General features: G+C 40.6%; 1 protein-coding gene across 5 annotated transcripts in view; it reads right to left on the reverse strand.

Annotated features, from left to right (window-relative positions):
- Positions 1-259: 259 nt before the first annotated feature.
- Positions 260-14260, reverse strand: part of LRBA (LPS responsive beige-like anchor protein) — a 787299-nt gene continuing 773298 nt past the window's right edge. For 3 of the 5 annotated variants that reach the window (XM_033215457.1, XM_033215459.1, XM_033215460.1), the window contains 2 exons: positions 13430-13581; positions 472-1606 (listed from right to left, as the gene is read on the reverse strand). In XM_033215457.1, the coding sequence (XP_033071348.1) occupies positions 1516-1606; positions 13430-13581 (243 nt within the window). In that variant the 3' untranslated portion in view covers positions 472-1515. Of the gene's footprint in view, positions 1607-13429; positions 13582-14260 lie in introns of all 5 variants that reach the window. The other 2 variants (XM_033215458.1, XM_033215456.1) reach the window with 2 other exon arrangements.

Here is a 14260-nt window from a genome sequence, read left to right on the forward strand (position 1 = left end):
CATATTTCTTTGATTCTAAAATGTACTTTCCCTCCCCCCACATTTCACCATCATCTGTTTTCTTAATGATGGATCTCAGATGAAGTGGTATATAAAGTTCCTTGTCTAGGCATTTGTAAGATTCAGGTCTAGGTCATTTGTGTGAGTCTCAATAAGAGGAGAGATCTGGCCAAAGAAAGCTTATTTTCCTGTTTTCAGTCAGGAGGATCTCTCATATTCGTTATTGATCAAAAACTAGGACTGAATCAGAGTTTGACATTTTCTTTGTGAATCATTATTTTATTAATGATGTTTAAAATTTAGGAGCAAAAAAGGCATTTCCAACAATTCAATTACAGATGCTATTTTATTCAGCTTTTTCTGTCAAACTGAATTGTTCATTCCAAATCCTTGCTTTTAGAGAATAGCTGAGTGTGTAGGAAAAAAAGAGGGACCACTTGAGGTCTATTGTGAGAGAAATAGAAATCAAAGTTCACAACATACAAAGAATTTATTTATGCAATACAGGCCTTTTCTCAAATATTTTTCATAGAATTCCACACAGTAATCTACTAGAAAAGTAGAATTATACAACACCAAATAACATTGTTTCTTAGTACAAATTGCTAATCAAAAGGAAGGTGGAGATAGTTGAATAACAAATAGTAAAACAGGTGTTGCTAAATACAGCACCTGGTAGCCTCTACTTGCAAACCCGGGGAGGGAAGAGGGTGCCCCAACAAACAATGGCTCTGCCTCATTGTCCGGGCACAGGCAAACCGCAGTAGTGAGCTTTGGTACTTGCATTTACTTTAAAAGAAAAACAAATGTTGTGAGCTCAAGAGCATTTCCATAGTTTCATTTTGTTGTGCTATGAAGATGACAGATCAGGAAAAAAATGGTAACTATTTCACACTTGCTATAAATTACATTCCTTGTGCTAACCACACAATAAAATGCCTCCCCCAAACCATACTTTTCTAGGTCTAAAACATGCTTGAAGAATAACAGTAACAGAATTAACTGAGATGTTTTAAATTACATTTACCATAATTTAAACATTACTATTTAAATCCCAGAAATATTAGTGCTGAAGAAGCACAGTTTGGAAAAATACAGGACCCAAATTACAGCATCAAATTTTTCTATTCCAACATTATAACCCACTTCCCCACTGTGAAAATCCTATTTCTCAAGCTTGTAGATGCATGGGAAATGTTCTTCATAATATTATAGCTGGAATAAGTGGTTTACTTGCTCCACTTGTACGTTTCCATAATTGGTGAAAATAGACTTCTCATTATGACTAAAAATATAGATTTTTTAAAACTACAGAACCCAGCAGCCAGTTTTCTGCTTTGCTAATCCCCCCAAAAAAGTCAAGCAAAGACTACAAAAATAGCAATTATTAATAACTTTAAAAAATATTTTGCTTCTTTGAGCAAATTTAAGTTACATTCAGATGTGGTAGAAGAGAATGATGCTCCAGATACTTCTGCTCATCCTAGGGGCAGAGTGAATGCACAGCTGTCACCATCAGTAGCGGGTTTGGTATTCATGATGCCACCGGTTAAAGTCGTTGTAAAATAGCACAATGCTTCCTGAAGCCATGCCAGAAATGATGCACCTAGGAGAAGCACAGAGAGAAGGACTTTTACAAACCTGTGTGTCCTAGAGATGTTACTAAAAACTGCTCTCCCCAAATCCACAAAGTAAATATAGAAGATAGCAGTGAAGGCTCCAATTTGTGAGAACGAAGGTGTGTATTTCATGACTAAAATGTAGCCCTGGGTAAGGTCAGAGTACTGCCTCTGACACTCCACAAGGATCCAAGCCACAGCTTGCTTTTTCATTGAAAGGGTAAGGACAGTTGGTGTGTGCAAGATGAGTCACTAAAACCTGAACAGATTTGGTAATTTCTAAAGGGGAACTGGGCTGGCAAGATCCATCCTTTACATAAGCAACAGAATCAAAAGAAGGAACCACAATCTCAAAGTAACTGCTGGTGGAAGCAGCAGCATACACTCAAGTGACAAGAGACACCACCTCTGACAGGTGCAGAATCAATGAAGAGTAAAAAAGAAGAGTGTTGACCATAATTTAAGATGATCTCCCCTCTGTTGAGAAGGAGTCTATGTCCATCATGCTCTGGGTGAGGACCTAGTCCTCATTAACACAGTGACTCACTAAACTCACTGAAGGTAAGAACTTCTGCAAGCTTCTTTGGTCTCCTGTCCCCAAAGAGGTGGTGCGGGGAAAGAGATGGAGAAGATTGGTGAACATAAACTGGGCATAGCCCATTATCTTAGACTTTTCTCTGTCTAGTTTGGTTAGGACCAGCCCTTACAAGCCATATTCAGTATGCTTCCTAGTACCTCGTATCAAAATTAGGAACTAAAATGTGTCACTACAAAAAAAAAAAAAAAAAAAAAAAAAGACAGTAAGGAGGAAATGAGAGACAAAACTCTAAGGCAGAAAGAAAAATAGCAAAGTGGCAAAAGTCAGTCTTTACTTATCAGTCATTAAAGAGATTACATTCTCCAGCCCAAAGGAAGCAACTGGTAGCATGGATTAAAAAACATGATCCCACTATATGTTGTCTACAGGAGACCCACTTGAGATCTAAAGACGAACAGCTTGAAAGTGAAAGGATGGAAAAGACATTCCATGTAAGTACTAACAGAGAGCTGAGGTGGCTTATACTAATATCAGATAAAATAGTCTTTCAGTCAAAAACTGTTACAAGAGACAAAGAAGGACACTATATTGAGAAAAAGGTAAATTCACAGAAATATAACAATTATATATGCATTTATCATCAGACCCCCAAGATATACAAAGCAAACATTAACAGAATTGAAGGGAGAAATGGTTCTACAGTAATAGTTTTAGACTTCAGTACCCCACTTTAAATAATGGGTGGAACAACCAGGTGGAAGATAAGGAAATAGGAGACTTGAATAATACGATAAGCCAATTGAACCTGACACACCTATATATAGAACACCCACCCAACAACAATAGAATATATATTTTTCTCAAGTGCACAATGGAATTGTCTCCAAGATAAACCATGTCAGGCCACAAGTGTTAATGACTTAGTAAAGATTAAAATCAAAGTAGCTTTTCTGATCATAATAGAATGAAACTAGACACCAATAACTGAAGGTAAACTAGAAAATTTGCAAATATGTGGAAAATAAACAAATGATGGGTCAATGAAAACATAAGAGACATCAGAAAATACTGAGACAAAAGGAAATATAACATGCCAAAACTTACAAAATGCAGCAAAAGCAATGCTAAGATGCAAATGTTTAGCTGTAAACACATACATTTAAAAATATCTCAATTCAATAAACTAACTTTATGTCTTAAGGAACTAGAAAACAGACTAAACCCAAGGCTAGGCAGAAGGAAGAAAATATTAAAGAGATAAATAAAACAGAAAATAGTAAAGTGATAGAAAAAACCCCCAAAAATTGGTTCTTTGAAAAGATCAACAAACTTGACAAACCTCTAGCTAGACTAAGATGACTTGGCTGGGCATGGTGGCTCATGCCTGTAATCCCAGCACTTTGGGAGGCCAAGGCGGGTGGATCACTTGGGGTCAGGAGTTTGAGACCAGCCTGGCCAACCTGGTGAAACCCCATCTCTACTAAAAATACAAAAATTAGCTGGGTGTGGTGGTGGGCACCTGTAATCCTAGCTACTCAGGAGGCTGAGGCAGGAGGATCACTTGAACCTGCGAGACAGAGGTTGCAGTGAGCCGAGATTGTGCCACTGCACTCCAGCCTGGGTGACAGAGCGAGACTCCATCTCAACAACGACAAAAAGACTTGAATTACTAAAATCAGAAATAAAAGTTTGGACAGTACTGATGTGGCAGAAACAACGAATTAAGAGAGACTATTAGAAACAACTGTATACCACCAAATAGGGCAACCTACATGGAATAGACTCCTGAAAACAGTATACCAAAACTGAATGAGGAAGAAATAGAACTGATTGGACTTATGACGAGTGAAGAGACTGAATCAGTAATTAAAAACCTCCCAATAAGAAAAGTCCTAGACCAGATGGCTTCACTGATGAATTCTACCAAACATTTAAAGAAGTATTAACACTAAGCCTTCTCAATTTCTTCCAAAAAATTAGAGAATCCAGAACACTTCTTAAGTGATTCAGTGAGGCCAGTATTACCCCGACACCAGAACCAGTTGAAGACATTACAACAAAAGAACATACAGACCAGGATACAAAATACTGGCAAACTGAATTTACTAGCATAGTAGTAGGAATAGACACCATGAGCAAGTGAGATTCATTCCGGGAATGCCAGGATGACTCACCATGCAAAAGTCAACCAACATAACATACTACAGTAACAGAATGAACAGCAGCAAAATAAGCCCACATGATCATCTCAACTGATGCTGGAAAATTTGATGTGACAAAATTCATCCTTTTATTATGAAAGCAATAAACTAGGAGTAGAAGGAAACTATCTCAGATGATAAACAGCATGTATGAATAACCCACAGCTAACACCACACTCAACGAAAGAAAGTTTTTCCCCTATGATTGGGAACAAGGCAAGGATGCCCACTTTCACCACTCTTATCCAACACACTACTGAAAGTCCTAGACAGAGCAATTACACAAGAAAAAAGTATCCACATTGGAAAGGAGGAGTGAAACTGTCTCTGTTTACAGATGACATGATCTTATATGTAGGAAATCCTAAAGAAAGATTCCACACCAAAACAAAACAAAAACTTAGAGCTCAGTAAATTTGCAGGATATACAACACGAAAATCGGTTGCATTTTTATACACTGACAATGAGCAGTCCAAACGGAAAATCAAGAATTGCAGTGAGCCGAGATCGTGCCATTGCACTCCAGCCTGGGAGACAGAGCGAGACAGAAACCCTGAACAGCCAAAACAATCTGAGAAAGAAGAAATATGTTAGCAGTTGCACATTTTCTGATTTGAAAACTTACTGCTACAATGCGACAGTAACCAAAACATTGTCATACTGATATAGACAGACCAACAGAAGAGAAAGTCGAGAAATAATCCCTCACACATGTGCTAAAATAGGGTGCCAAGACCTTTCAATGGAGAAAGCACCTTCTTTGCAACAAATGATGCTGGGAAAATTGGATGTCCACATGCAAAACAAAGTGGACCTTTACCTACCATTATGTTAAAAAACTAACTCAAAATGGATCAAAAACCTATATATAAATTAAAACTATAAAACTTTTAGATGAAAACATATGGGAAAACCTTCATGACCTTGGATTTTGCAGTGGTTTCTTGGATATGATACCAAAATGAAAGACACAAGATAACAAAACAAAAAACTCATAACAAAAAATAGGACTTCATAAAAAGTAAAATCAGGGCTGGGTATGGTGGCTTATGGCTACAAGCCCAGCACTTTGGGTGACTGAGGCATCAGGATGGTTTGAGCCCAGGAGGAGTTCAAGACCAGCCTGGACAACACAGTGAGACCCTGTCTCAACAGAAAAAAGCCGGGCATGGCAGCACATGCCTGTAGTACCAGCTACCATGTAGCTGAGGCAGGAGAATCATTTGAGCCTAGGAGATTGAGGCCTCAGTGAGCTGTGATTGCACCACTGCACTCCAGCCCGGGCAAAAGAGTGAGACCCTGTCTCAAAAAAAAAAAAAAAAAATATTTTGAGCGTCTAAGGACACTATAAAGACAGTGAAAAGACAACATCACTGGTCATTAGGGAAAGCAAAACCACAATGAGAGACCATGCCTGTTGGGACAACTGCTGAAAAATAGAGCAAGTGTTGATAAGGATGTGGAGAAATTGGAACCCATGTAAAATGGTACAGCCACTGTGGAAAACACTTCAAAGTTTCCTCAAAACGTCAAACATGGAACTGCCATATAACCCAGCAGTTCCACTCCTGGGCATACACCCAAAAAGACTGTAAAAAGGGACTTGAATAGATATTTGTAGATAATGTTCATAGCAGCATTACTCACAATAGCCAGAAGGTAGAAACAACCCAAGTGTCCATCATCAACCGGTGAATGATAAACAGAACGCAGAATATTCATACAATATTCTGATACGTGCTACAACATGCAAGAACGTTGAAAGCGTTATCCTAAGTGAAATAAGCCAGGCACAACACAACAAATATTGTATGATTCCACTTACAGAAGGTGCTTAGAAGAGGCAAATTCATAGAGACAGAAAGCAGAATGCAGATAAGCTGGCAGGGAGAGAGTCATTAGCAGGCAGAGCTTCTGTTTATGATGAAAAAGTGTCTGGAATTGGATGATGGTGATGGTGGCACAACACTGTAAATATACATAATGCACTAAACTATGTATTTAGATGGAAAATATTACATGTTGCCACAATTTTTTTTTAAAGAAACAAAAATGAGTGACTCTATGTTAAGAGGAAATAAGGTGCCAGATAAAGATGATCCCACCAAATTCTACCACTCGAGAGCTTCTAGGAAATAAGCCCTATCTTTCAGGGGACTTTTCATATGCAGAGATAAAGGCATTTTACATTAAACATGTTTGCAGCTCTTTCAATTTTATTTACTAAAAAAGATACTTCAGGCTGGCAAGATGGCCGAATAGGAACAGCTCTGGTCTGCAGCTCCCAGAGAGATCGACGCAGAAGGTGGGTGATTTCTGCATTTCCAACTGAGGTACCTGGTTCACCTCACTGGGACTGGTTGGACAGTGGGTGCATCCCACAGAGGGTGAGCTGAAGCAGGGTTGGGGGTTGCCTAAGCCAGGAAGCGCAAGAGGTCGGGGAATTCCCTCCCCCAGCCAGGGGAGGCTGTAAGGGACTGTGCCCTGAGGAATGGTGCACTCTGGCCCAGATACTGTCCTTTTCCCATGGTCTTCACAACCTGCAGACCAGGAGATTCACTTGGGTGCCTACAGCACCAGGGCCCTGGGTTTCAAGCACAAAACTGGCTGTTGCACAGACACCAAGCTAGCTGCAGGAGTTTTTTTTTTTTCCCCCCACACCCCAGTGGTGCTTGGAATGCCAGCGAGACAGAACCGTTTACTCCCCTGGAAAGGGCTGAAGCCAGGGAGCCAAGTGGTCTGGCTCGGCGGGTCCCACCCGCATGGAGCCCAGCAAGCTAAGATCCACTGGCTTCAAATTCTCACTGCCAGCACAGCAGTCTAAAGTTGACCTGGGAGGCTCAAGCTTCGTGGGGGGAGGGGCGTCCACCATTGCTGAGGCTTGAGCAGGTGGTTTTACCCTCACAGTGTAAACAAAGCCTCTAGGAAGTTCGAATTGGGTGGAGCCCACAACAGCTCAGCAAGGCCACTGTGGCCAAACTGGCTCTCTAGATTCTTCCTCTCTGGGCAGGGCATCTCTGGAAAAAAAAGGCAGCACCCTAGTTAGGGGCTTATAGATAAACCCCCATCTCCCTGTGACAGAGCACCTCGGGGAAGGGGCGGCTGTGGTTGCAGCTTCAGCAGACTTAAATGTCCCTGCCTGACAGCTCTGAAGACAGCAGTGGATCTCCCAGCACAGTGTTTGAGCTCTGCTAAAGGTCGTACTGCCTCCTCAAGTGGGTCCTCGACCCCTGTGTCTCCTGACTGGGAGATACCTTCCAGTAGGGGCCAAAAGACACCTCATACAGGAGACCTCTGGCAGAGGCCCCTCTGAGATGAAGCTTCCAGAGGAAGGAACAGGCAGCAATCTTTGCTGTTCTGCAGCCTCCACTGGTGATACCGAAGTAAACAGGATCTGGAGTGGACCTCTAGCAAACTGCAGCAGACCTGCAGCTGAGAGGCCTGTTAGAAGGAAAACTAACAAACAGGAATAGCATCAACATCAACAAAAAGGATATCCAGACACAGAAATCCCATCCAAAGGTCACCAACATCAAAGACCAAAGATAGATAAATCCATGAAAATGGGGAGAAACCAGTGCAAAAAGGCTGAAAATTGCAAAAACCAGAATGCCTCTTCTCTTCCAAAGGATTACAACTCTGCCAGCAAGGGAACAAAACTGGACAGAGAATGAGTTTGACAAATTAACAGAAGTAGGCTTCAGAAGGTGAGTAATAGCAAACTCCTCTGAGCTAAAGGAGCACATTCTAACCCAATGCAAGGAAGCTAAGAACCTTGAAAAAAGGTTAGATGAATTGCTAACTAGAATAACCAGTTGAGAGAAGAACATAAATGACCCGATAGAGCTGAAAAACACAGCACGAGAACTTCGTGAAGCATACACAAGTATCAGTAGCTGAATTGATCAAGCAGAAGAAAGGATATCAGAGACTGAAGATCAACTTAATGAAATAGAAAAGATTAGAGAAAAAAGAATGAAAAGGAATGAACAAAGCCTCCAAGAAATATGGGACTATGTGAAAAGACCAAACCTACGTTTGATTGGTGTACCTGAAGGTGACAGGGAGAATGGAACCAAGCTGGAAAACACTCCTCAGGATATTATCCAGGAGAACTTCCCCAGCCTAGCAAGACAGATCAACATTCAATACAATTTCCTGTATTCAGGAAATACAGAGAATGCCACAAAGATACTCCTCGAGAAGAGCAACCCCAAGACACATAATCATCAGATTCACCAAGGTTGAAATGAAGGAAAAAACGTTAAAGGCAGCCAGAAAGGTCAGGTTACCCACAAAGTGAAGCCCATGAGACTAGCAGCGGATCTCTCAGCAGAAACCCTACAAGCCAGAAGCGAGTGGGGGCCAATATTCAACATTCTCAAAGAAAATAATTTTCAACCCAGAATTTCATATCCAGCCAAACTAAGCTTCATAAGCAAAGGAGAAATAAAATCCTTTACACATAGAAAATGTTGAGAGATTCTGTCACCACCAGGCCTGCCTTACAAGAGCTCCTGAAGGAAGCACTACACATGGAATGGAACAACCAGTACCAGCCACTGTGAAAACATACCAAATTGTAAAGACCATCGACTCTATGAAGGAAACTGCATCAACTAATGAGCAAAATAACCAGCTAACATCATAATGACAGTATTAAACTCACACATAACAATATTAACTTTAAATGTAAATGGGCTAAATGCCCCAGTAAAAAGACACAGACTGGCAAATTGGATAGAGTCAAGACCAATCAGTGTGCTGTATTCAGGAGACCCATCTAACATGCAGAGACACACACAGGCTCAAAATAAAGGGGTGGAGGAAGATTTACCAAGCAAATGGAAAGCAAAAAAAAAAAAAAAAAAGAAAAAAAAGCAGGGTTGCAATCCTAGTCTCTGATAAAACAGACTTTAAACCAACAAACATAAAGAGAGACAAAGAAGATCATTATATAATGGTAAAGGGATCAACACAATAAGAAGACCTAACTATCCTAAATATATATGCACCCAATACAGGAGCTCCCAGATTCACAAAGCAAGTTCTTAGAGACCTACAAAGAGACTTAGACTCCCACACAATAATAGTGGGAGACTTTAACACCCCACTGTCAATGTTAGATCAATGAGACAGAAAATTAACAAGGATATTCAGGACTTGAACTCAGCTCTGGAAAAAGCAGACCTAATAGACATCTAAAGAAATCTTCACTTCAAATAATCAGAATATTCATTCTTCTCAGCACCACATTGCACTTATTCTAAAATTGGCCACATAATTGGAAGTAAAACACTCCTCAGCAAATGCAAAAGAATGGAAATCATAACCAACAGTCTCTCAGACCACAGTGCAATCAAATTAGAACTCAGGATTAAGAAACTCACTCAAAACCACAACAACTACATGGAAACTGAACAATCTGCTCCTGAATGACTACTGGGTAAATACTGAAATGAAGGCAGAAATAAAGATGTTACTTGAAACCAATGAGAACAAAGACACAACATACCAGAATCTCTGGGACACATTTAAAAGTGTTTAGAGGGAAATTTATAGTACTAAATGCGCACAAAAGAAAGCAGGAAAGAACTAAAATCAACATTCTAACATCACAATTAAAAGAACTACAGAAGCAAGAGCAAACAAATTCAAAAGCTAGCGGAAGACAAATAACTGAGAGCAGAACTGAAGGAGACAGAGACACAAAAAACCCTTCAAATCAGTGAATCCAGGAGCTGGTTTTTTTTTGAAAAGATCAATAAAATAGACCACTAGCTAGACTAATACAGAAGAAAAGAGAAAAGAATCAAATAGACACAATAAAAAATGATAAAGGGGATATCACCACTGATCCCACAGAAATACAAACTACCATCAGAGAATACTATAAACACCTCTACGCAAATAAACTAGAAAATCTAGAAGAAATGGATAAATTCTTGGACACATACACCCTCCCAAGTCTAAACCAGGAAGAAGTCAAATCCCTGAATAGACCTGTAACAAGTTCTGAAATTAATAGCCTACCAACCAAAAAGAGTCCAGGACCAGACAGATTCACAGCCAATTTCTACCAGAGATACAAAAAGGAGCTGGTACCATTCCTTCTGAAACTATTCCAAACAATAGAAAAAGAGGGAACCCTCCCCAACTCATTTTATGAGGCCAGCATCATCCTGATACCAAAACCTGGCAGAGACACAAGAAAGAAAGAAAATTTCAGGCCAGTATGCCTGATGAACATCAGTGTGAAAATCCTCAATAAAATACGGGCAAACCGAATCCAGCAGCACATCTAAAAGCTTATCCACCATGATCAAGTAGGCTTCATCCCTGGGATGCAAGGCTGGTTCAACATACACAAATCAGTAAACATAATCCATCACGTAAACAGAATCAGTGACAAAAATCACATGATTATCTCAATAGATGCCAAAAAGGCCTTTGACAAAATTCAACAGCGCTTCATCCTAAAAACTCTCAATAAACTAGGTACTGATAGAATGTATCTCAAAATAATAAGAGCTATTTATGACAAACCCACAGCCAATATCGTACTGAATGGGCAAAAGCTGGAAGCATTCCCTTTGAAAACCGGCACAAGACAAGGATGCCCTCTCTCACCACTCCTAGTCAACATAGTATTGGAAGTTCTGGGAGGGCAATCAGGAAAGAGAAAGAAAGGGTATTCAACTAGGATAAGAGGAAGTCAAACTGTCTCTGTTTGCAGATGACATGATTGTATATTTAGAAAACCCTATTGTCTCAGCCCAAAATCTCCTTAAGCTGAAAAGTATCTTCAGCAAAGTCTCAGGATACAAAATCAATGTGCAGAAATCACAGGCATTCCTATACACCAATAACAAACAGAGAGCCGAATCATGAGTGAACTCCCATTCACAACTGCTTCAAAGAGAATAAAATACCTAGGAATCCAACTTACAAGGGATGTGAAGGACCTCTTGAAGGAGAACTACAAACCACTGCTCAAGGAAATAAGAGGACACAAATAAATGGAAGAACATGCCATGCTCATAGATAGGAAGAATCAATATTGTGAAAATGGTCATACTGCCCAAAGTAATTTATAGATTCAATGCTGTCTCCATCAAGCTACCATTGACTTTCTTCACAGAATTAGAAAAAACTACTTGAAATTCCATATGGAACCAAAAAAAAGAGCCTGCATAGCCAAGACAATCCTAAGCAAAAAGAACAAAGCTGGAGGCATCACACTACCTGACTTCAAACTACACTACAAGGCTACAGTAACCAAAACAGCATGGTCCTAGTCCTAATACAGAGATACAGACCAATGGAACAGAACAGAGGCCTCAGAAATAACACCACACATCTACAGCCATCTGATCTTTGACAAACCTAACACAAACAAGAAATAGGGAAAGGATTCCCTAATTAGTAAATGGTGTTGGGAAAACTGGCTAGCCATATGCAGAAAACTGAAACTGGACCCCTTCCTTACACCTTATACAAAAATAAAGATGAATTAAAGACTTAAATGTAACACCTAAAACCATAAAAACCCTAGAAGGAAACCTAGGCAATACCATTCAGGACATAGGCGTGGGCAAAGATTTCATGACTAAAACACCAAAAGCAATGGCAACAAAAGCCAAAATTGACAAAGGGGATCTAATCAAGGAGCTTCTGCACAGCAAAAGAAACTATCATCAGAGTGAACAGGCAGCCTACAGAATGGGAGAAAATTTTTGCAATCTATCCATCTTACAAAGGGCTAATATCCAGAATCTATAAAGAACTTAAAACAAATTTACAAGAAAAAAAAAAACCCATCAAAAAGTGGGCAAAGGATATGAACAGATGCTTCTCAAAAGAAGACATTTACGCAGCCAACAAACATGAAAAAAAGCTCTTCATCACTGGTCATTAGAGAAATGCAAATCAAAACCACAATGAGATACCATCTCACACCCATTAGAATGGTGATAATTAAAGTCAGGAAACAACAGATGCTGGAGAGGATGTGGAGAAACAGGAATGCTTTTACATTTTTGGTGGGAGTGTAAATTAGTTCAACCATTGTAGAAGACAGTGTGGCGATTCCTCAAGGATCTAGAACCAGAAATACCATTTGACCCACAATCTCATTACTGGTTATATACCCAAATGATTATAAATCATTCTAGTATAAAGAGACATGCACACGTATGTTTATTGCAGCACTATTCACAATAGTAAAGACTTGGAACCAACCCAAATGCCCATCAATGATAGACTGGATAAAGAAAATATGGCACATATATACCAGGGAATACTATACAGCCATACCAGAGAATGAGTTCATGTCCTTTGCAGGGACATGGATGAAGCTGGAAACCGTCACTCTCAGCAAACTAACACAGGAACAGGAAAGCAAATACCTCATCTTCTCACTCATAAGTGGGAGTTGAACAAAGAGAATACATGGACACAGAGAGGGTAACATCACACACTGGGGCCTGTTGGGGAGAGTGGGGGCCTAGGGGAGGGACAGCATTAGGAGAAATACCTAATGTAGATGACGGGTTGATGGGTGCAGCAAACCATCATGGCACGTGTATACCTATGTAACAAACCACGTTCTGCACATGTACCCCAGAACTTAAGGTATAATTTTAAAAAGATACTTCAAAGAAATATAAAAAGCTGTGCATCACTGTAATCAGAACCTTTGCTACTTAAATTCTGTCTATTCCTTGAGAACTCAGCCTTTGTCTAAGAGTGGCAATGTCATCAGAAAGAAAATCAAACTTTTTAAAAAAGTGTTCTTGGTTTGATTGTACAGGTGACCCCCACAACTCAACTCCACCAGCCCCTTTAAATAAATTCCCTCTGCAGGTTTTACTATACATTTTTGAAAATGTTATTTTTTGTAGAGACGGGGGTCTTACAATGTTCCCCAGGCTGGTTTTGAACTCCTGGACTCGAGCGATTCTCCTGCCTCAGCCTCCCAAAGTGCTGGGATTACAGGCAACAGCCAACACGACCAGTCCCCTCTGCAGTTTTGGAAACTCCTATTTGTAGCCCATGATTCCAGTGTTACCTCTGGTCATAAGACAGTGCCATGGCCCGGATTCCAGCGTCACATCCTGGATAGGCAAAGAGCTGCTTGAGGTCCGACACCTGCCGGACCACAACCACTCCGCTGTCCCCTCCTGTGAGCAGGTACTGTCCATCTCGGCTCAGCTGGATGGCCTGTGAGACAGCAACATTCAGTAGAAATGAGGTTCTAGGAAACTTTCAGCTCCCACCCTGTGTTTGAGTCACTCTCACACTAGCTACTGTAGTACAGGGAGAAGAGAGAGAGATCTCAGGAGTTTTTAGAAAATCATGAGTTGTAGAAGATCTGCCATTTTTCAAAAACCAAATGGACAAAGTTTGGCAATGGTTGAGATTATTTTTGGCTTTGCTTTTTTAAAGACTAAGTAGCAAACTCTTCCAGTTCTACAAATGCTACTAGAATGGTGGTGTGCTGTGGACTGGGACCAGCGTCTTAACGAGGAGCCCTGGCACCTCTTCATTTGCACTACGGACATGCTAATAAGCCTGCTAGTCCCAAGACTTGGCAGATGGTGCCGCCTGACCTCACATCCCCGCTAATCCCCTGCTGGGTGCGACTCCGGCCGGAGGGAGGCAGCCAGCAACCTTGGCACCTTCCCTGAGCCTGTTGGATTTTGACAGCAGTTGGGAAGAAGACTTGGTAGAGAGCTACAACTTCCAGGGTAATTAAATCCCAGTTCAGCATTTTCTTGCTCCAGGGCTGACAGTGCTCCAGCCTGTGGTTTAGTCAGCTCTAGGCTGTGCCCTCTGTCCTTTCCTACTAGCACTGAACAGACAGTACAGGCTCAGAATTTGCTCTTTGATCCTGTAAAAT

This window comes from Trachypithecus francoisi, unplaced genomic scaffold (genome assembly GCF_009764315.1).
Source record: "Trachypithecus francoisi isolate TF-2019V2 unplaced genomic scaffold, Tfra_2.0 Lachesis_group1, whole genome shotgun sequence".
Classification (NCBI taxonomy): domain Eukaryota; kingdom Metazoa; phylum Chordata; class Mammalia; order Primates; family Cercopithecidae; genus Trachypithecus; species Trachypithecus francoisi.